The sequence below is a fragment of the Chlorocebus sabaeus genome, chromosome 9 (assembly GCF_047675955.1).
Source record: "Chlorocebus sabaeus isolate Y175 chromosome 9, mChlSab1.0.hap1, whole genome shotgun sequence".
NCBI classification, from domain to species: Eukaryota; Metazoa; Chordata; class Mammalia; order Primates; family Cercopithecidae; genus Chlorocebus; species Chlorocebus sabaeus.
This window is the reverse complement of record NC_132912.1, coordinates 127,034,772-127,056,593: the sequence shown is the minus strand read 5'-3', so window position 1 is coordinate 127,056,593 and position 21,822 is coordinate 127,034,772. Positions and strand designations below refer to the sequence as shown.

The following is a 21,822-nucleotide window of genomic DNA, read 5'->3' as shown; positions in this document are numbered from 1 at the left end:
CAGAGCGCTCTGCTGGTTTCCCACCAGTGCCACCTACAGAATGCTCTCATCTGTGACTGAGCTCATCTAAAGCTTTGGAGTAATGGAGACTAAGGTCAGGAATCACTTAACCCTGAACTTCAGCCAACACTGAGAGCAGACCCAGGACCCAGCTGAGTGTCCTAGGTCTGGGCTGCCCTTCACGCTTGCTCCTGGAAGCCAAGTCTCCCTGTTCCCAGTTCCCAGCCTCCCAAGCACCTCAGGCTTCACTATGCAGGACCATTTGGGTCCCTATTATCTCAGTAGCTCCCAGACATCAGACATGTGTAGACTGGCAGGATGGGGTCTCTAAGAAGGACCAAGAGACTCACTTAACTGCCACCTACAGATAGGAATATTGCGGCCCAGTGACATCAGGCTACCAAGTGCCCCAGCGAGTGACTCTGGGAGGCCAAGTCCTGGCAATTAGCCCTTCCCGACTGCCTATCAACATATGGCAGTGCTGACTTGGGATGCCAACAGGAGGCCTTACAGAGCCCAGGTCCAGTGGTGCCAACCACGCTACTGAAAGTGTCCTTCTGGCTGGCCACGGTGGCTCACACCTCTAATCCCAGCACTTTGGGAGGCTGAGATGGGCAGATTACTTCAGCCCAGGAGTTCAAGACCGACCTGGGCAACATGGTAAAACCCCATCTCTACAAAAAATACAAAAAAATTAGCTGGGCCTGGTGGCACGCATCTGTAGTCCCAGCTACTTGGGAGGCTGAGGTGGGAGGATCTCTTGAGCCCTTAAGGTGGAGGTTGCAGTGAGCTGAGATTGAACCACTGCACTCCAGCCTGGGCGACAAAGTAAGATCCTGTCTCAAAAAAAAAAAAAAGAAAAAGAAAAAGAAAAAAAAATTAGGCCAGGCGCAGTGGCTCATGCCTGTTATCCTAGCACTTTGGGAGACCGAGGCAGGAGGACTGCCTGAGCCAAGGAGTTCAAGACCACCCTGGCAACATCATGAGACAAGTCTCAAAAAAAAAATTATAAAAAGAAGTGTCAGCCAGGCACGGTGGCTCACGCCTGTAATCCCAGCACTTTGGGAGGCCGAGGCAGGCTGATCATTTGAGGTCAGGAGTTCCAGACCAACTTGGGCAACATGGTGAAACCTGGTCTCCACTAAAAATACAAAAATGAGCTGGGCATGGTGGCAGGTGCCTGTAATCCCAGATACTTGGGAGGCTGAGGCAGGAGAATCACTTGAACCTGGGAGGTAGAGGTTGCAGTGAGCTGAGATGGCGCCACTGCACTCTGGCCTGGAAGACAAGAGCGAAACTTTGTCTCAAAGAAAAAAGTGTCCTCCATGGTCAAGTCTTGGCAGGCACGATGTTCTCTTCCTCTTTCTCTCACCTAAACCAATGCAGTCCAACAGAATTATAATGAGAGCCACAAAGGTAATTTAAAGGTTTCTAATAAGCACATTAACAAAAGTTTTAAAAAAAGGTAGAACTAATTTCAAATATTTTAACCTAAAACAGTGTATTAAAAATATTATCAACCAGGCACGTGGCTCACACCTGAAATTCTAGCACTTTGTGAGGTGGAAGCAGGTGGATTACCTGAGGTCAGGAGTTCCAGACCAGCCTGGCCAACATGGTGAAACCCCGCCTCTACAAAAATACAAAAATTGGCCAGGTGCGGTGGCTCACGCCTGTAATCCCAGCACTTTGGAGGCGGAGGCAGGTGGATCACCTGAGGTCAGGAGTTAGAGACCAGCCTGCCCAACATGGTGAAACCCCATCTCTACTGAAGATACAAAAAATTAGCCGGGTGTGGTGGCACATGCCTGTAATCCCAGCTATTCGGGAGGCTGAGGCAGGAGAATCGCTTGAACCTGGGAGGCAGAGGTTGCAGTGAGCAGAGATTGCACCACTGCTCTCCAGCCTGGGCGACAAGAGCAAAACTCCCTCTCAAACAAAACAAATAAAAAAATTAACTGGGTATGATGGCGGGTGCCTGTAATCCCAGCTACTTAGGAGACCGAAGCAGGAGAATCGCTTGAACTTGGGAGGCGGGGGTTGCAGTGAGCTGAGATCGTGCCACTGCACTCCAGCCTGGGCGACAGAGCGACACTCCGTCTAAAAAAAACAAAACAAACAAAAAGTATATTATTTCAACAGGCAAACAACATAAACCCATTTTCATGTGTTATTTTACATTTTACTCACGAAATCTGATGTTTTGGGGGGTTTTGTTTTTGAGACAGTCTCGCTCTGCAGTCCAGGCTAGAGTACAGTGGCGTGATCACAGCTCACTGCAGCCTTGACCTCCTGGGCTCAAGCGATCCTCCTGCCTCAGCCTCCAATGTGGCTGGGCCTACAGGCGTGCACCGCCACACCCAGCTAATTTTTAAATTTTTGGCAGAGACAGGGTCTCCCCATGTTGCCCAGGGTGGTCTCCAACCCCCTGGCCAACCCCCTGGCCTCAAGCGATCCTCCCTCCTCTGCCTCTGCAAGTGCTAGAATCACAAATGCGAGCCACCGCGCCCGGCCAAGACTTGTTCATCGGTATGCATTTTACCCTTACAGCACATCTCAACTCAGACTGGCCTCAGCTCAAGCGCTCAGCAGCCCACGTACCAGGAGGCCGCCCTGTCTGATCGCACAGCCCTAACCAGCAGAGGCCTGGTGCTCGCCCGGGGCAGCAGTGGGGTCGTCTGGGGTCAGCGCTGTGAGCTCACCGGGGTGGGAAGGGGGGGAACGAGGCGGGGCCTGAGCCGCGGCCCCGCCCCCTGTCGGCAGCCGGGGACCAGGCAGAGCTTAGAGCTCGGCGGCCGCAGCGGCGCCCCCAGCGGCGCCTCGCGGCCCACTCACCTGGCCACCGCCTCCACCGAGCCGGCGATGGCCGTGCCGCCGCCCGCGCCGCTGTCGTACAGTACGCCCGAAATGTCGAGCAGCACCCCGCGCACTCCAGCCAGCCGCTCGCCCCACGGGGCCATGGCGCCTGGCCGTGCTCCTCCGCTCCGCGTCCCAACTGGCGCCGGCACCGCCGCGCAGGGGCGCCTGGGAACTGTAGTCCCGCGGGCGGGGCAGGGCGGGAAGACCGGGCGCAAACCCGGAACTGGGGCAGGGCCTGGGCACTCTGGCGTTGCTCGCCCCCGAAACGGTATTCCTTTTCGGAAGTTTTCTTCCCAGGAGATCAGCGGACAAAGAGCAGGAAAAGCAGAAAACAAGTCCCTTGATTCACAGAAAGGATGCTCTTGCTTCACAGAAAGGATGAGGAATTCGTTGAGATGTTATAGCTTTAGTCCAGTTCAATGAATTGTGTATATTTTGTTGATACGCTTACTAGGTGAGCTGTTTACAAGTGAAATGAAATAGAATTCCTACCCTTTGGGGATTTCCACTAATGGGGTTGGGGAGTAGTATACCTTGTAAAAGGGTTCTTAGTAGACAATAGAAACCACTCCAGCTAGAGGGGTTTTGTTTACATGGGACGTGAAGGAGCTTACAGATTTCCTGGGGAGACGAGTCTAAGTCCTACACAGCTAGGAGCCATGCAGCTATGAGAAACACTTAATTTTACTACTCCACTGGGACCACTGCCCCATTTCTTAGCACAGCCCCCAGCACAGCTGCCCCCAAAAGAACAAAACATACCCACCACTGTGCCCTCCGAAGTTTCTCTTTCTCCACCTGTGGCCACCCACTCACTTTCACTTTGTCTGGCTTGGTGGAACCTAGTCCACGCTGCAAGGGAGTCTGGGAAATGCAGTTTTTAGTCTTCCAGGGGCTGAGTGAGTCAGTTTGGAGAATCTGCTAGGAACATCATGAACCATATACGTATTGAGACCCTACTCTGTGCAGTGGGCACTAGGGGTACCAAAAAGTTCTAAGGTGTGATCCTTGCCTTCCAGGATCAAGACTGGGCAGAGAACAATGGAAGACCTTCATGATTGCTGATGAAATGTGTGCCAACTGGCAATGAGTGACACAGACACAGTCAAGAGGATGACCTCTGCAGGCCTAGGAGGGCAGCTGTGGCTTCTGGGCAGGGGCAGCCTGAAACGGACCTTGGAGAATGGCTGGGCTTTAGCTTCATGCCAAGGAGGAGGAAAAGGGGTGCTTCTGCCAGTGGTGTGAGCTTACCTATAGTTGTTTCTTCAGCCAGCTCTGTGGGGTACTCTTGAGCAAGTCACTTTTCATTTCTAGGACTACGGTAGACAGAATAGTGCCCCCTTGAGATGTCCACTTCCCAATCCCCACAACCTCTAAATCTATTACCTGACATGGCAGAAAGGACTTAGATCTTGCAGAGCCTATGCTCCTGTAGGGAGATTATCCTGGATGGTCCAGGTGGGCCCAGTGTAAGGACATGAGTCCTCCTAAGGGAAAGAGGGAAGCAGGAGAGAGTCAGAGGCAGAGAAGGAGGTGTGACAGCAGAAGCAGAGGTCAGGAGAAAGATGGGAAGATACTACACCGCTGGCCTTGAATAGAAAGGGGCCATGGGCCAGGAAACGCAGGTGGCCTCTGGAAGCTAAAAAAGGCAAAGAACTGGATTCTCCCCTAGAGTCTCCAGAAGGAATGCAGCCCTGCTGGTACTTCAAGTTTAGGACTTCTTACCTCCAGAACTGTAAGATAATACATCTGTTGTTTTAAGCCACTAAGTGTATGGTAATTTCTTACAGTAGTGACAAGAAACAAATACAGGGATCCAGGTCCCTCACCTGAAAAATGACAAGTTGGTCCAAGGGGGCAAGTCTCTAAGTATGGGCCACTGATAGGCTAAAACTTGATCTGAGAATTCCAGGCTTTTCTTGGGATGCAATGAATGTAGGGCATTGTCTATGTTAGGGTTGCATTTGGCTGCATGTAACAGAAACCCAGCCATAGTTGCTCAACCAAATCAGATTTTTCTTTTCCTCATATATCAAGAAGCCAAGAGGGAGGCAACCCTGGATGGGACAACAGCTCCCAGGACCATCAGGCTGCCTCCTGCTTTCTGCTCCACCACCCTCTCGGCATGCAGCCTGCCCCTCATGCTCACAAGATTCCTGCTCCACCCGAGGCATCATGACTGCATTTCAGGCAGGAAGGAGGGGAAAGAAAAGAAAAAAGGGCATGTGGCAGCCAAGTCTTACCCTTTATACCCGGAAAGCAAAAGCTTCCCTGGAACCCTGGTCCAATAGACTCTAGTTTACATCTTTTGGGCCAGAGCTAGTCAGATGGTACATGAACACTATAGTGTGCCAGGAAGCACACACACTGACTGAGCTTTCGGCCTGCTATAACAAATCTACAACTCATGTTGAATTTCAGCTCAACTATGAATCCATCAACCATCTATTGCTATACTAGACATATGTCTCATCCTTTCAGATTTGCTTGTCATAGTTAGGACTCTTCGGCTGCCAGTGACAGAAGCCAAATTTCAAATGGCTTAAATTTAAAAGGAATTTATTGGCTCACACAACCAGATAGTCTACCAATGGACATCGTCAGGCATGGCTGGTTATCAGCTCTGGGCTCACAGAGTCTCCGGTATACCACCTGGTGAGGATCCTTTTCCTCAACTTGGTCTGGCTGTTCCAGAAAGAATTCTGATTGGTTCTCTTGGGTCAGTGTCCCCCATTGTATGTGTTCCAGTGGAAGTGATACTGTCATGTTCCAACCTGACCTGTGCCCTTACCAGGGCTGGAGGCGGGGCACATGCCTACAGTTCCACCATGACCAGAAGGAAAGGGAGAGGAAAAGCCCCCCAGCAAAAAGCAGGGTACATTAGCTGGACGCAGTAGCACCTACTTGAAGCCCCAGCTACTCTGAAGGCTGGGGCAAGAAGATCACTTGAAGTCGGGTGTGGTGGCTCATGCCTGTAATCCCAACACTTTGGGAGGCTGAGGTGAGTGGATCACGAGGTCAGAAGTTCAAGACCAGCCTGACCAACATGGTGAAACCCCATCTCTACCAAAAATACAAAATTAGCCAGGTGTGGTGGCACGCACCTGTAATCCCAGCTGCTCGGGAGGCTGAGGCAGGAGAATCACTTGAACCCGGGAGGCGGAGGTTGCAGTGAGCCAAGATTGCACCACTGCACTCCAGCCTGGGCCACAGAGCAAGACTCCATCTAAGAAAAAAAAAAAAAAGAAGATCACTTGAACCCAGGAGTTGGAGGCTATAGTGTACATGACTGCAACTGCACCTGTGAATGGCCACTGCACCCTAGCCTAGGCAATATAGCAAGACTTCGCTTAAAAAAAAAAGAAAAGAAAAGAAAAGAAAAAGTAAAAAGAAAGCAAAAAAGCAGGGCACTGTGAAAGAGGAATAAGGAAGCAACATGGTACAGGCAAAAGTAGCAGGTGCCCACCAGTCACCAAGAACTTTCTTATTATCAAAGTCCATCTCCCTGGAAAGTGAGGCCAGACCAAGTGAGGCCCATATGAGCCAAAGAATCTTCTGTTTTACTGAGATGGGCTATAGTGGAAAAAAAATCGGAGCACCATTGATAATAGAAACGCTTCTCAGGCCAGGCACAGTGGCTCACACCTGTAATCGCAGCACCTTGGGAGGTCAAGGCGGGCAGATTACCTGAGGTCAGGAGTTCGAGACCAGTCTGGCCAACACAGTGAAATATCATCTCTACTAAAAATATAAAAATTAGCCGGGCATGGTGGCACAGGCCTATTGTCCCAGCTACTTGGGAGGCTGAGGCAAGAGAATCACTTGAACCTGGGAGGCAGAGGTTGCAGTGAGCCAAGATTGCGCCACTGCTCTCCAGCCTGGGCAACAGAGCGAGACTGTCAGAAAGAAAAAGAAAAAGAAAAGCTTCTCAAACTTTAATGTGCATTAGATTCACCTGGAAGGCTTTTTAAAACATAGGTTTAGATTCAGGAGGTCTGGGTGGCCCTGGGAACCTGGAAGATGGCTGTCAGTTGATGTGGCCTATTTTCTGGAGTCCTACACATGGCCTCTGCGTGTGGCTTGTGTATCTCACAGCATGACAGCAAGAGTCAAAGAGGAGCTGTCTCAAGGGCAAGTGTTCCCAGGGAACAAAGTAGAGGCTGCAGGGCTTCCTGTGATTTAGCTTTGGAAGTCACAGAGTCACTTCAGTCATGTTGTACTGGTCACCCAGGGCCATGCCAGGCTCAGTGTGGGAATGGATGACACAGGGGCATGAGCACTAAGCAGCATGGTTGATTAGGGGTGGCCATCTTTCGAGGCTAGATACCGCAACACGTCTACCAGTGTCAGAAACGCCATGTGGGGTTAAATTCATGGCTGTTTTACGCCTGAATTTTTATTTTCTCCCTCCCTCCCTCACTTCCTTCCTTCCTTCCTTTCTTTTTGAGACAGGGTCTTGTACTGTCACCCAGACTGGGGTGCAGTGGCATGACTCATAGCTCACTGCAGCCTCAAACTCCTGGGCTAAGTATCCTCTCGCCTCAGCCTCCCAAAGTGCAGAGATTATAGGTGTGAACCACTGTGCCTGGCCCCTGCATTTTTCTTTATAAAGAACATAGTACCTAGCATGGATGACCTGAATAAAAGCATAAGCTAGTTACACGGATGCTCAGCATGGGAGTCAGACCCCTTATGAACCTATATCCACACCTAAACATTTCTTGATCCAATTTTTGTCTTCAGCCTATATGGTCTCTTAAGGTATGGGTTTCCAATACATCTTAGTCAAACTGTGGGGCTTTGGGTTTGTGCTATTAGGCCACCATTTATTGCTTTCAAGTCTTCAACCTACTGAACACCAGGGTACTATGGGCACAGGGATGTATGCTCTGCACTCCCTGACTTTAAGACAATCCAAGGACCAGATTCTGTATGCCAGGCAGTGTGATAAAGGCTGTGCCTGTCAGGGTTCCTTGACTCTGGCTAATTGAATTCCAAACTGCAGAGGGGAAGAGAAGGTTGGGTAGAGTGTAGGCAATTTACAAAATCAAAGGAAATGCTGAACAACGAGACCCGGGCAAGTACTGGAACTGTCAGTGTCAAGAGTGGGAAATAACAGATTATTTCGTGTTGGGCACCACTGCCACAATGAAGCGTGTCACTCTGACTCAGATACTCCCGGGAGAGAGGCTAGTAGGACTCTACTTCTGCAGGAGCTCACTCTGACCTCTTGGCCAGAAGAAGGTTGGGGGGCCTGATTGGCAGTCCCATCGCTACCACATACAAGGGTGGGGGCCCAGGGGGTCTCAGCAAAATCAACTACAGACACCAGAAAAAGGGGAGTGGATCCTCAGATCAGGCAAAACCAAGAGACGTCCATCAAGGGTTATGATGGCAGCGTGCCCCAGAAACAACTGGGAAGGAGTGCTCCAGTCTGCGTGGGGTAAATCAGGGAAGCCCTCAAGAAGAAATAGTACTGTAGGGATGCAGTGAGGCTCCCAGGGAACCCGGAATGGAACAACCAGCATTAGGAAGAAGTCAGCAACAGTGGCAGCGGCTGGAGCCCACCTGTCTGCCTGTCTCTTGTGGCTTCTCCGCTCTGCTCTGCATTTGTTTTGTTGTTGTTGTTTGTTTGTTTGTTTGTATTTGAGACAGTTTCATTCTTGTTGCCCAGGCTGGAGTGCAATGGTGCAATCTTGGCTCACTGCAACCTCCGCCTCCCAGGTTCAAGCGATTCTCCTGCCTCAGCCTCCCGAGTAGCTGAGACTACAGGTGTGCACTCCTGCACCCAGCTGGTTTTTATATTTTTAGTAGAGACAGGGTTTCACTATGTTGGCCAGGCTGGTCTCGAACTACTGACCTCATGATCCACTTGCCTTGGCCTCCCTTGGCCTAATTTTTTTTTTTTTTTTTGGATACAGAGTCTTACTCTGTCACACAGGCTGGAGTGCAGTGGCATGATCTCAGCTCACTGCAACCTCTGCTCCTGGGTTCAAGCGATTCTCCTGCCTCAGCCTCCCGAGTAGCTGAGACTACAGGTGTGCACTCCTGTGCCCAGCTAGTTTTTATATTTTTAATAGAGATAGGGTTTCACCACGTGGGCGAGGCTGGTCTCGAACTACTGCCCTCGTGATCCACTTGCCTCGGCCTCCCAAAGTGCTGGGATTACAGGTGTGAGCTACCGCGCCTGGCCTAATTTTTTTGTGTTTTTAACAGAGATGGGGTTTCACCATGTTGACCAGGCTGGTCTTGAACTCCTGGCCTCAAGTGATCTGCCCTCCTTGGCCTCCCAAAGTGCTGGGATTACAGGCATGAGCCACTGTGCCTGGCCAGGTATTTCTGATCTCTGTGTTCATTGTAGCACGAGGTAATGTGAATGCTCATGCTTAGTACTTGGCTGCAGGCAATAGATGGCACACAAGAAACTCCACTGGGTCTCCCATCAACACCGGAGGGATAGAAATGTCCTCTCTTACTCATCCAACTTAAAGAGAAACCTGCTACCCAAAGAACAGGATACATTCTTCAACATGGGGAACAGTGGAGGAGGAGGTCCTAGGTAATTTTTTTTTCTGGCCACCTGTTTTGTAAAAGACCAGGAGGCAATGAGCATCCCTTTCAGTACAATTTGGCCATGTGTTTGGCTCGCTAACATCCTCACATGTGTATTTATACCCACGGTATTTCTATAAAATATACCCAGATCTAGCAAGTCCTCCCTCTGTGCATGGAGTTGATTTTTTTTTTTTTTTTTTTTTTTCCAGCCTGGGTATTAAAATTCTGCCTGAGTGCTGTCTTTAAATTGCTTTGATGCTAGGTGGGTTCCAACCCTGACCTGTCCTGATGGCAAGTGATGCCTGTAACAAGCTCAGGATCAATATTCATAGCGGGTGTCCTGGGCTGATAACACTATCCAAGACAATGTTCACTATCAGTGCAGACAGCTGAGATATTGCACCATTAGGGATGTTGTGTTAAATAACCTGATCCATTTCTGGGGCTATTTAATGAATTTCACAGTTTAGATAGTATCTTTAAGGAGGAGGCAAAGGCTATTCCGGAGGCACTGATGCAAATCAATGGTGCCAAGCTTCCCAAGGTATTCCACAAACAAAGGTGCTTATAATTCCAACACAGCCTTGAAGAGCCGCTGCGTGCCATGAATAGTGTTAACAATGGAAAGAATTTGCAGTTTATGCAGAGGGAGTGTGGGGGGGTGGGTGGGGGCAGGCAATATTATGAGCCGTGTTAAAGCATTTTAGATAAAATCTTATGTTCCTGAAGTAAAATGCAATTGAAATTCTCCAGGTAAAACCCTGCATTTTGAGCCAGCCCCCAGGGCAGGATATATATGCCAAAGAGACAGCTTCATAAGACAGTTTGATGACAAACAGGGAAACTTCATCTGCCAGACAGCCTGTGGGTAACCCCTTTTCCCAGTACCTCAGCCACCTGCCCCAAGATGTGCTTCTTCATCTCAAATTGGTCTATAAGATGGGAGAGGGCAGGCACTAGATTTTAGAAGGAAGCCACAAATAGCAGAGTCCGTCGTTAGTTTACCGGACTCTATGTCCCTTGGTGCTGGAGAGGTCATTTACAATTAAAGGCTAGCGTTTACCAGAGCTTTGAACTCTGGCTGCCAAGCACAGCAAGCATTCCTAAAAAACAAACAAACAAACAAAAGAACACCTCATAGACTAACTTGTGAAAACTGAGTTGAAAATATAGCCTTCCCACCTGACCCCAAACCAAAATTTAAAAAGATCGACTCCCTCATCTTAGGACATGCTGCCTGCCACTGGTGGGTGCTTGAGCTTAATGGGCAAGGAAAATGGAGATGGGTGGCCGCTGAGGGACACATGTTCACGCAAGCTATGGAGATGCAGAAACTCGGCAGGGACATGGAGAGTCAAAAACAAGTGTGCAGGCCGGGCGCGGTGGCTCACATCTGTAATCCCAGCACTTTGGGAGGCCAAGGCGGGCGGAACACCTGAGGTCAGGAGTTCAAGACCAGCCTGGCCAACTTGGTGAAACTCCGTCTCTACTAAAAATGCAAAAATTAGCCAGGCATGGTGGTGTGTGCCTGTAATCCAAGCTATTGGGGAGGCTGAGGCAGGAGAATTGCTTAAACCCAAAAGGCGGAGGTTGCAGTGAGCCAAGATCGTGCCATTGCACTCCAGTGTGAGAGACAGAGCAAGACTCTGTCTGAAACAAAACAAAACGTTAGTCGGGCGTGGTGGCACGCACCTGTAATCGCAGCTACTCGCCAGTTACTCAGGAGGCTGAGGCATAAGAATCGCTTAAACCCGGGAGGTGAAGGCTGCAGTGAGCTGAGATCGCGCCAATGCACTTTAGCCTGGGCAACAGCGCGACACCCGGTCCCACCCCCCCCCCAAAAAAAAAAGAAAAAAAAAAAAGAAAAATAAGGGGCAAGCAAAATAGAAAATCACTAAAATAAGGAGTTTGTAAAGATTCACAGGTTTAAGGAATATGGCCTCTACCGTTCTTGGCTTTTTCTCCAATTTGTTGCTTCTTCCTTTTTCAGCTCCTTTCCTATATTTAACATCCGTGAACCTCAAGGGAAAGATGAGTCATATCATTTAAACAAAATTTTTTGAGGTAATCTATGGAGTACAATGGAAATGATCCGGGTTTGGGTTACTCTTGGCCGTCTGGGCCTCCCTTGACCCTCTGGTTCAAGGTATAGGGTGGCCCCTGGAATGCCCACCATCCTGTGAAAATAAAGAGTCTCAAGGTTTCTTACAGGAGAATGAATAAGAGGGACAGTGGGAAGCCACATACTGCCATCTGGGGCTAACTTAAGGAAACCTATTACTAACTACCCTGAAGAACCTTAGCATTTAAAAATGTAAACATGAGCCAGGCACAATGGCTCATGCCTGTAATCTCAGCACTTTGGGAGCCTGAGGTGGGCAGATCACTTGAGATCATGAGTTTAAGACCAGCCTGGCCAACATGTTGAAAACCTGTCTCTAGTAATAATACAAAAATTAGCCAGGCACAGTGGCGTGCACCTGTAATCCCAGCTACTCGGGAGGCTGAGGCAGGAGAATTGCTTGAACCCAGGAGGCAGAGGTTGCACAGTCAGCTGAGATCGCGCCACTGCACTCCAGCCTGGGTGACAGAGCAAGACTCTGTCTCAAAAAAAAAAAAAAAAAAAAAAAAAAGTAAACATGGTGGGAAAAGGTAGAAGTAGCGGCTAGGATCAAAAGGGTGAAGGGGAAGAAACAAAAAAGAAGATTAGAAAAAAAAATCGAGAACTGGGTGAGAAAGCGTTATCAAAACAGAAAACAAAGTACCCTATCTGTATTTCAGGAAGGCTCTGTGATTTGCAGTCCAGGTTCTTGGGCACCACTTTTTAGTTTCAGGGCCATCTTTTCTTTGGGTTTTTCACATGGTGTGCAGTCCGTTTCGTGGGAGGTGGTCCAGTGGGCTTGGGAAAGGCACTTCCTCTCCTGAGCTTTAAAAGCACAATCCATCTCCACTTTAGGACTGAAGCTGGCTTGAATTTCGGCAGGGCTTTAAAGTCCGCAGGGAATACAGTGACCACCTCTGGGAGGGGCAGCAAGGTTTGAATGAGAAAAGCTACAAGGAGCTGGCTTCTAAGGATGCCTCTTCAATAACAGATGGGATTAGCAGCCCCCAGCACTTTAATGAGAAGGTTTCTCCTCCTCTTCCTACTCCTTACCTGCTCAGACAATATTAATTGCCAAGTCATTGTTTGGAAACCCCATGGGGCAGAGAAGAAAGGAACAGCAGTGTCAGAGGTGGTTCTGAGCCAAACACTAGGAGAAGTCTCAGAATTTGCCTGAAACAAATGCTTAGCGCTCACAGACTGCTGTGTGCCCTCCAAGAGACAAAAGAAGAAATTTAGGATGAGTGTGGTCAGTGGAAGCTTCTCCAACCACTGGTGATCACCTTCCCAGGGGACTTGGTGGGGCAGATGAGGGCCATTTCAACTGTTTCTCTTCTCTGACCTTAAATTCAAACCAGACAGGCATTTCTGAATCTTCTGCTTCTGGGGCTGGGAGGGAATGGGGGTCTGAGATGCAACCTAATTCTCAGATCCAATTTCTGTTGCAAATGATCGAACCTGTGACTTTGGAGAAGGCCTGAAGTTTGTCCATCGAGGGCTGTGCTCCGGGTCATAGCAAACCAGGGCAGACACCTTCAGCCATCTCACTTGGCTCTGTGCCTGAAGCCACTAAGGTTTCCAAAGCGGCAGGCATCCCGGTGGGGGCTCATCACTTCTCCAAACCTCTTGCTGGCCTCTGGCTTAGCTTTGGGTGGAAGCAAAAGACTGAGAGTCCGGGATTTTCTCCCTCCGTTTCTGAGATAGCAGGACGTACTAAAAAAGCACTGACCAGTCCAGTAGAAGACCCAGGTCCAAACCCAGACTCTGTCACCAACTCACAGTGACTCTGGGCAAATCTCTTCTTACCTTTGAAACTCGATTTCCTCATCTTTAAAACGGGGACAGTGGTCTGTGCCACGTGACGCCCATCTCACAGGGATGCTCAAAGAATCAAAAGAGATCGTGCAAACCTCAAGGTTTTGTGAACTCTAAACTGTGAGAACGTGAGGGATTTTACCTCCGAGGTAACCGGGTCTGAAGCTATTACAGTAATTCACTGGCGGGGAAGGAGATGCGCTGAGCATTCCCTGGAAGTAAGCAGTCCTGGCCTCAATTGCATCCCCAAGTCTAAGGCGGGTGCGCCGGAGAAAGGGCACAAACTCAAGTCACAGAGGTGTGTGTGTCGGGGGAAGGGATCCCCGGGATGGAAGTCTACGTGACGCCCTCCGAGAGTCCCAGAGGGTTGGGCGGAGGCGCGCGGAGCCGACTGCACTGTCCCCGCGGGCACGCGCACCGGGCGCGCGGAGGCTTCCTGGAGCCCAGGCAAGGGGCCTCCTTACAGCGCCGGATAGTCCCGAGGCTGGCCGGCGCTGCGCCGGTGCCAATCGGAGCGCAGCCCCCTACGCCGCTCTCCCCGCCCCGCCTCCCCGCCCCCCTCCCCAGCTTCACTTGGCCGCGCGGACCCGGCTCCCGGCTGGAGAGCTGCGGCCAAGCCATAGCCGGAGGCAAGCCCTAGCGGCGCCATCCCCGACCCCGCGCCGCCGACCGCCGGCCCGCGGGCGACGGGCATGCTGGCATGGCAGGACGGCGGGGCCAAGGCGGCTCCCTCCCACCACAAGATCTCTTTCTCCGTCCTGGACATCCTGGACCCGCAGAAATTCACCCGCGCAGCGCTCCCGGCCGTGCGCCCGGCGCCCCGGGAAGCCAGGAAAAGTTTGGCGGAGATCGAAGCGGGGAAAGATGCCAGCTCCAGGGACCCTGTACGACAGCTGGAGACCCCTGGTAAGATGCAAGGTGGCCCCGGCCCCAGGCGGCCTCAGCCCCAACACTGCGGAGTGTATGGGGGAACACTCGGGCCCGGTGAGTGGCCCTTAACGGCGTCTTCCTCAAAGAGAGAAGGCGCACGGGACCGGGTGCGAAGTGTAGCCCCCGCCTCGGAACTGGATAGAGGCAGAGAGGAGGCTCCCCGCATTACGGGACAGGGATTTGCTGCATCCCTGCTCACCCTCCAAGCTCACCCGCACCACAGCTCTGATGCTCGCGGTGGAGACTTAACTTACCTGGCGCCTACCTTGCCAGGCTTACTCATTTATTGGGCATTTAACGCGCTTGCCACGTGCTAGGACCTGGGCTAAGGGCTGGGATAAAGGTGATGAAAACTTCGGAACCTGAGAGTTGGACAGCATCATTAACATCACCTCCATTTTATGGATGGAGGAGCTGAGGCTAAGGCTTGCGCCGGGGGTCTTGGTAAGTAGAGAGGTCAGGTGCCACCTGGAGATGCCTGCGGGGCTGGGCTGCCCCACGCTCTCAAGCTCCCCAGACCCAACTGTTGACTGGGGCTGGGGGCGGGGCTCGGATGAGGTGCTGGGAAACATTTGGTACTTTCTTCTCGAAACCCTTTCTGAATTACTCCCAACGCTGGCGGACACCTGATGAAGGGGTTGGGAAAGTTTGTGGCTGGAAGGAAGGACGGAAGACAGCAGGAGTCCTGCTGGGTGGAGCGTGGGATCAGACAGGGAAAGGCGGCTCCCTGAAGGGTCAGTGGCTCTGGTCCCCGGGGAGGCTGGATGCCGCGCAGCCCCCTGCTCCCCTCCCCAAGTTTGGCGGTGATTGCCTGGGGCCCGGGGCGCCTCTGGCGGCCGCACGTGGGCCCGGGCCAGCGGCCTGGTAATTGTTCGGATCTTCTCTCCGAGGGGCCGCGCTCCCTTCCCCCACCCTCGTGATCGATATTCTATTACTGGCGCCTGCATATCTCCTGCCCGCAGCTTGCAGGTACGGACTTCAAACCCCCTTTCCCTGTCTGATCCTAATATTGTTCGATTAAAACTTACCTTTAATAGATGACATCTATCGATCCGGCCCCGCACAAATCTGAAACTCTATTAACACGGCGGGAGAGAGAAGATGGGAAAGGGAATTTCACTTTAAAGCGGCGGTCGGGGTGGGGTGGGGCAGAGAGCTTAATAACTTCTTTTTTAATTGCTAGGAGTCCTAGACCAAAATAGGCTTCCAGGGTCTGGGGAAGGTACAGCCCTAAAGGCGTTTGACATCTAGATGTCTTAATACAATGATCCTACCTCCCGATATGGTCACCCAATAAGGTCATTATTTTTTCTTAATGCGGAGTGTCATTCATTCATTTAGCATACATTTCTTGGACGCCTATTTGATGGCAGATTTGTAAACGGCAAGAGGACACCATTCCCCTAAACCCGCTGGCAAGGATGTGCAGTCCGGCCTGAGGGAAGCGCGATGTGGGGACAGGAGCAGCACCCGGAGTTGGGTTGCGGGGAGAACTGCTTGCTCTAGGGAGGACGAGGAGGAGGTTTGGGGACCCGGAGAGGCTTCTGTTCACCGACCCCTTCTCCCCTAGATGCTGCGGGCCCAGGCGCCGGCCAGGCGTCCCCCCTGGAGGGTTCCGAAGCGGAAGAGGAGGAGGATGCGGAGGATCCGGGGAGGCCGCGGCGGCGGGAGCGGGCTGCGCGCTTGCTGCCGGGCCCAGCGCGCTCACCTGACGCCCCGGCCGGGGCATTGGCGTCTGGGGAGCCCTGCGAGGACGGCGGGGGCGGCCCTGTGGGGTCCCCTCCGGGCTCTCCCGGCTCCCCGCGGCCCAGGCGCCGGCGCGTGGTGCCCAACTGCGCCAAGCCGCGGCGCGCGCGCACCGCCTTCACCTACGAGCAGCTGGTGGCCTTGGAGAACAAGTTCCGGGCCACACGCTACCTGTCCGTGTGCGAGCGTCTGAACCTTGCGCTGTCGCTCAGCCTCACCGAGACGCAGGTCAAAATCTGGTTCCAGAATCGCAGGACCAAGTGGAAGAAGCAGAACCCGGGTGCCGACGGCGCGGCGCAGGTTGGGGGTGGCGCGCCCCAGCCAGGGGCGGCGGGGGGCGGCGGCGGCGGCTCAGGGGGCAGTCCTGGCCCTCCCGGCACCGGCGCTCTGCCCTTCCAGACTTTCCCCTCCTACCCCGCGGCCAACGTCCTCTTCCCGGCCGCCCCCTCCTTCCCGCTGACGGCTGCCGTTCCCGGGAGCCCTTTCGCGCCGTTCCTCGGGCGTTCCTACCTGACCCCCTTCTACGCCCCGCACCTATGAATCAGGAGCCCCCGGCCCCTCCTTCGCGGGATTCACGAGGGATTGGCATCGTCGTGTGCCCTCGGCTCCTCCACCTGGGGTGCAGGTGCGCGGGTGTCAGCGCGCCCCTTCCCTTCCAGAGGCCTGAGACTCCGCCCCTCTGCCCGCCGCGGGCACCTGCGATCCTCGCGAGCCACCGGGGTCAGGGATCTGCTATCCTTCAGAGTGTCTGGGGACGGAGGCTGACCCCAGACCTTGCGGTTTCTGGACCTTGCTGTTCACTGTGGGTCAGGTTTAATTCAGTTCAGGGGCTATTTTTTGAGGCCCTGGGTGTTCGGCCCGGGGCTAACCAAGATGCCAGGAGGGAAACACGGAGAGCAGAGACGCCCTGGTTGCCAGCTGCTGGCGGCTAGGATGGAACCTTTAAAGGTGCTGGCTCATCAAAGGCTGAGAAACAGTCTCTGTTCACAACTGATAGCTTCCCCTCGTCATGCTGGATGGTTCAGCCCAAACCCAGAGATTTCCAAATCCTGAACGAGGCTGGGGAAAGCTTGGTCCTGGAGCACACACGGCCATTCTGAAACGACTATTTTTAAAATGCATAAAACTCCGCATTTCTAGATCTTTACTTAAGATTCGGACTGGAGCGCAATACTTGTTCCAAATAACCTCCCCAGGTTATTCCTGAGGGAGGGGGTACCTTGGTTTTCTGAGTAGGCCGGAAGTTTGTGGTAGGAAGGGTGACTTTGATGTGTAGCTAGACTCACCTGCTAAAGTAGACACAGGTCTGTTGCACTGCAAGTTTTGAGAACAGCTTGGACCAAACCACACAGTGGCCCCAAAGGCATAAAAATGATAATGAAGGCAGCAATGGCTCAACTAATATCAGGAAGTCTATGCATGAGGCTGCCTACTTTGATTTGCAGTAGCTGATTCTTTAAAACTTCAGTCCTGGCTTCTCTGCCTGTCCCAGGGATTCCTGGGCTCCCAATAGTGAGCCGAGTTGGGGAAGAGCTAGCTCCACCAGCACACAATACATGTGGACAGCTGAACTGTTTTTTAAAAGCACAAACTCAACATTTTTAGATCTTCATCTAGGATTCTGACTTGAGAACAATTCTTACTACAAACAGACTCTCCACAGTGGTGAACAAGTGGAGACTGTAAGGGCCCATGAAAGCAATACTTCGGTGTGAAGAGCTGTCATGTTCCTACTGGATTCACCTCCAGGAACCTGATACATGGACATGCATTTTAACTGCTGCTTTTATTACCTCCCTTAAAAAATTCGTTCTGCGAAATTCCCTTGCCACTTTTCCTTGGGATACGTTTCCTTTAGTTTTCTACCTAATATAATCTTGTAGCCCACATCTCAGAAACCCAGAGGTCCCCAGTTGTGTCATGTATGTTTCATTCTCACTTTTGATTACTTGAGGTCAGCTGAGATCTATGTGGATACCATATTCCTTGCTATTTGTTGGTAGCCTATGCTACTAACAATCAAATTTAGTGGTCGATGGCTTCAAAGTAAAGCACACTGTTTGGCATTATGGGTTGCAGTTCCATTACTATGATCTTGAAATAGCTCGTTCTATCATCAGGAATGATAGAAAATATTCCCCATTTCTCCCAAATTAAATGAAGACCTTATGGTTCATGTGACTCTCATAAGGTTTGATAGTATATATTATTTAATTACTTAATATCCACTAATTAGACTCTTTTCCTTCTAAAGAAGAATGTCCCCCAGACAACACATTGTAACTTTCTAAAAGACAGTTGGTGCCAGATGAGATTAAAAATGCAGGTACTATACTAGATAATATTTACCTTACCCTTTGGTAAACACTCCTTTAATAACTATTCGTTGGTTTCTCAAAAGCAATATCCCATATTAAACAGACAATTCAAGTGTGACCATTCCTCTGTAACAAATACGCTGAATTTCTGTAATAAGTGGGAAACATTTCATTCCAGTCTTCTCAGGTACCAGAATCACGGACTTCAGTAGAAGAGAGGGAATAGGGAGGGAGGTGGGAGGCTGATGTGTTCGTGGCCTAGCACGGTGCTGTAATTCCTGACCCTCTGGTTTCCACAGATTGTTGCAGAGTAATGCTTGAAGCGTGTGACTTTGGATTTCCGCTGCTTTAAAAGGCCCAGTGGCTTTCCAACCAAATCCTTAGACTCAATCTATTGGTGTGTTTGTCTAATAAATTCTTTTTGTAATGCATTCATTTTTATTTCTTGTTTCATTATTCCTTGTTTTTCTATTAGCAAAGCTTTAAAATAAGTATATATGTATCTCCCCTTCTCCCCGCAATCCCTAAATAGGGAATATTTCTACACTAACACTCCTTTGCTCAGCCATTTCAGACCCATGCTAGATATACCCAGAGTGGCTATATTTGCGTGCAGTATATACAGACACACATTTCAGGCCATTTTCTTAGCAGAAGCAAAGCATCTTCACAGAATTTGAGTTAGTGGCTGCTAATTACATCAACACCAACCTATTAGATTTCTGGGACATTAACTTCTTAGCCTTAACCTTACAAGTTCTTAATACCCCAAAACAGCCTGATTGGTAACTTTTCAGACTTCAGCCATCTGCTGGTCATAGATTTCTGATGTTAAATATTACCATTTTAGATCCCTGTTTGAAACCACATAGTCAAGGAACTGTATTTATAGCAGTGACTGGAGAGCATTTCTTACCCTGAGAGAACCATAATCCAATTTATGGGCAGAAATTAATTCAGTGTGTTTATCTTTATAGTAATAACTTTTTTTCTTTGAGGCAGGGTCTTGCTTTGTCACTCAGGCTGGAGTACAGTGGCACAATCAAGGCTCACTGTAGCCTCAACCTCCCAGGCTCAAATGAGCCTCCCACCTCAGCCTCCTGAGTAGCTAGGACCATAGGCACATGCTACCATGCTTGGCTAATTTTTTATTTTTTAATTTTTGTAGAGATAAGGTCTGGTTGCCTAGGCTGGGCTTAACTACCTAGGCTCAAGCAATTCTGCCACTTCAGCCTCCAAAGTAGCTGGCACTACAGGGTCCTGCCACCACATCTGGCTGATTTTTTATGTATTTTTTGTAGATAAGAGATCTTACTACATTGCCCAGGCTGGTCTCAAACCCCTGAGCTCAAGCAGTCCAGTAGCCTCAGCCTCCCAAAGTACTGGGATTACAGGCATAAGCCAAGGATTCTCACTCTTTTTTTTTTTTTTAGACAATTAGAGTCTCACTCTGTCGCCCAGGATGGAATGCAGTGGCGTGATCTCGGCTCACTGCACGCTCCGCCTCCCGGGTTCATGCCACTTTCCTGCCTCAGCCTCCCCAGTAGCTGGGACTACAGGCACCTGCCACCAGGCCTGGCTAATTTTTTTGTATTTTTGTTTTTTGTTTTTTTGGTAGAGATGAAGTTTCACCATGTTAGTCAGGATGGTCTCGATCTCCTGACCTTGTGATCCACCCGCCTCGACCTCCCAAAGTGCTGGGATTACAGGTGTGAGTTACCACGCCCGGCAGGATTCTCACTCTTAAAGCATTCTCCTTTCTTTGGACAGATCTGTGGTGTTCCTAATTGAAGGACACAGTCTCATTCTGTCGCCCAGGCTGGAGTGCAGTGGCATGATCTCAGTTGACTGCAACATCCACCTCCTGGGTTCAAGCAATTCTTCTGCCTCGACCTCCTGAATAGCTGGGACTACAGGTGTGTGCCACCATTCCTGGCTAATTTTTGTATTTTTAGTAGAGTCAGGGGTTCACTGTGTTGGCCAGGCTGGTCTTCGATTCCTGAAAGTGATCCACCAGGCCTTCCAAAGTGTTGGGATTACAGGCGTGAGCCAGCGTGCTGGGCCTGATTACACTTTTGAAAGGAAATCTAAGTGTGGTGCAGACAATTACCATCCTTTACCTGTAGCCCTGGAGAGAGGAAAAGGTACGTTTTAAATTAATCTGTCTCCTCCCTTTTCTGCTTGAAACCTTTTATGAAAATTAGTTGCTTTTATATTTTCTCAATATACATTTTCTGGATACATGTAGCGTGTGTTTTGCAGATGCAGTTAATTTATTTACTGAGTGGCTAGTTGCTGTGTCAGGTGCTATGAGGGCTACAAAGATGAACCATTGAGTCTTCATCATGTGGATCTCACCAATAAGGAATGCAAGAAAAATCAGGAAAGTACTGTCATAGGTATGTCATTTTTTATTCTTTTAACTTTTATTTTGGCATAATTGTAGACTTAAGAAAAGTTGTAACAATAGTACTAAAAAATTCCTTTTATTGGCCGGGTGCGGTGGCTCACAGCTGTAATCCTAGCACTCTGGGAGGCCGAGGCGGGTAGATCACGAAGTCAGGAGTTCGAGATCAGCCTGACCAATATGGTGAAACCCCATCTCTACTAAAAAATACAAAAATTAGCCGGGCATGGTGGCGCGCACCTGTAGTCCCAGCTACTCGGGAGGCTGAGGCAGGAGAATCGCTGGAACCCAGGAGGTGGAGGTTGCAGTGAGCAGAGATTGCACCATTGCACTCCAGCCTGGGCAATAAGAACGAAACTCCATCTCGAAAAAAATAATAATAATAATGAGCCTGGTGCGGTGGTGCACACCTGTAGTTGCAGCTACTCGGGAGGCTGAGGTGGAAGAATCGCTTGAGCTCAGGATGTCAAGGCAGCAGCAAGCCGTGATTGTGCCACTGCACTCCAGCCTGGGTGACAGAGTGAGACCTTGTCTCTAAAAGAAAAAGAAATAATTCATGAGCAACTGGATATTTACAGAGTTTTACACTCTGTCCCCACAAGGTACTTAATACAAAGGGAAAGAAGACCAAGACGACCAAGGGAGGCTGAGGAACTGTTCTGGGCTAAAGAAGCCTAAACAGTAGAGCAAGGCAACACATTGGAGGTTTTCCTTCTGTTGTAAAGGAGAACAAATGAAATCTGGATTAGGCCTCTAGATACCAGCGTTGAGTTCTTGATTTTTATAATTACTCTGTGGTTATAAAAGAGAAAGTCATTGTGCTTTAGGAAAAACACACTAAATATTTATGGGTAAAGAGACATCATGTCTGCAACTTCCTCTCAAACAGCTCGGAAAACAATGTACAATATGTGGGCGTGGGAGGGGAGAAGGGAGTGAACATACCAAGACCAAAGCAGTAAAATATTAGCACCTGGAAAATCTGGGTGAAGAGGCCTCAGCCTCCCAAAGTGCTGGGATTACAGCCATGAGCCACCATGCCTGGCTAACTTTTGTTTTTTGAGATGGGGTCTTACTATGTTGCCCAGTCT

At 50.3% G+C, this 21,822-nt stretch overlaps 2 protein-coding genes across 5 annotated transcripts in view; one reads left to right on the top strand and one right to left on the bottom strand.

Moving 5' to 3' along the window:
• Nucleotides 1–3,020, bottom strand: part of LHPP (phospholysine phosphohistidine inorganic pyrophosphate phosphatase) — a 151,361-nt gene extending 148,341 nt beyond the window's left edge. For 2 of the 4 annotated variants that reach the window (XM_073019437.1, XM_038009678.2), the window contains exon 1: nt 2,836–3,019. In XM_073019437.1, the coding sequence (XP_072875538.1) occupies nt 2,836–2,960 (125 nt within the window). In that variant the 5' untranslated portion in view covers nt 2,961–3,019. Of the gene's footprint in view, nt 1–2,835 lie in introns of all 4 variants that reach the window. The other 2 variants (XM_073019438.1, XM_007964340.3) reach the window with 2 other exon arrangements.
• Nucleotides 3,021–13,916: 10,896 nt separating this feature from the next.
• On the top strand, nt 13,917–18,780 carry NKX1-2 (NK1 homeobox 2). Its single transcript, XM_007964344.3, has 2 exons — nt 13,917–14,236; nt 15,831–18,780. Exons 1-2 carry the CDS (start codon nt 14,023–14,025, stop codon nt 16,544–16,546), a joined length of 930 nt encoding a protein of 309 aa, XP_007962535.3. The 5' UTR covers nt 13,917–14,022; the 3' UTR covers nt 16,547–18,780.
• Nucleotides 18,781–21,822: the final 3,042 nt, after the last annotated feature.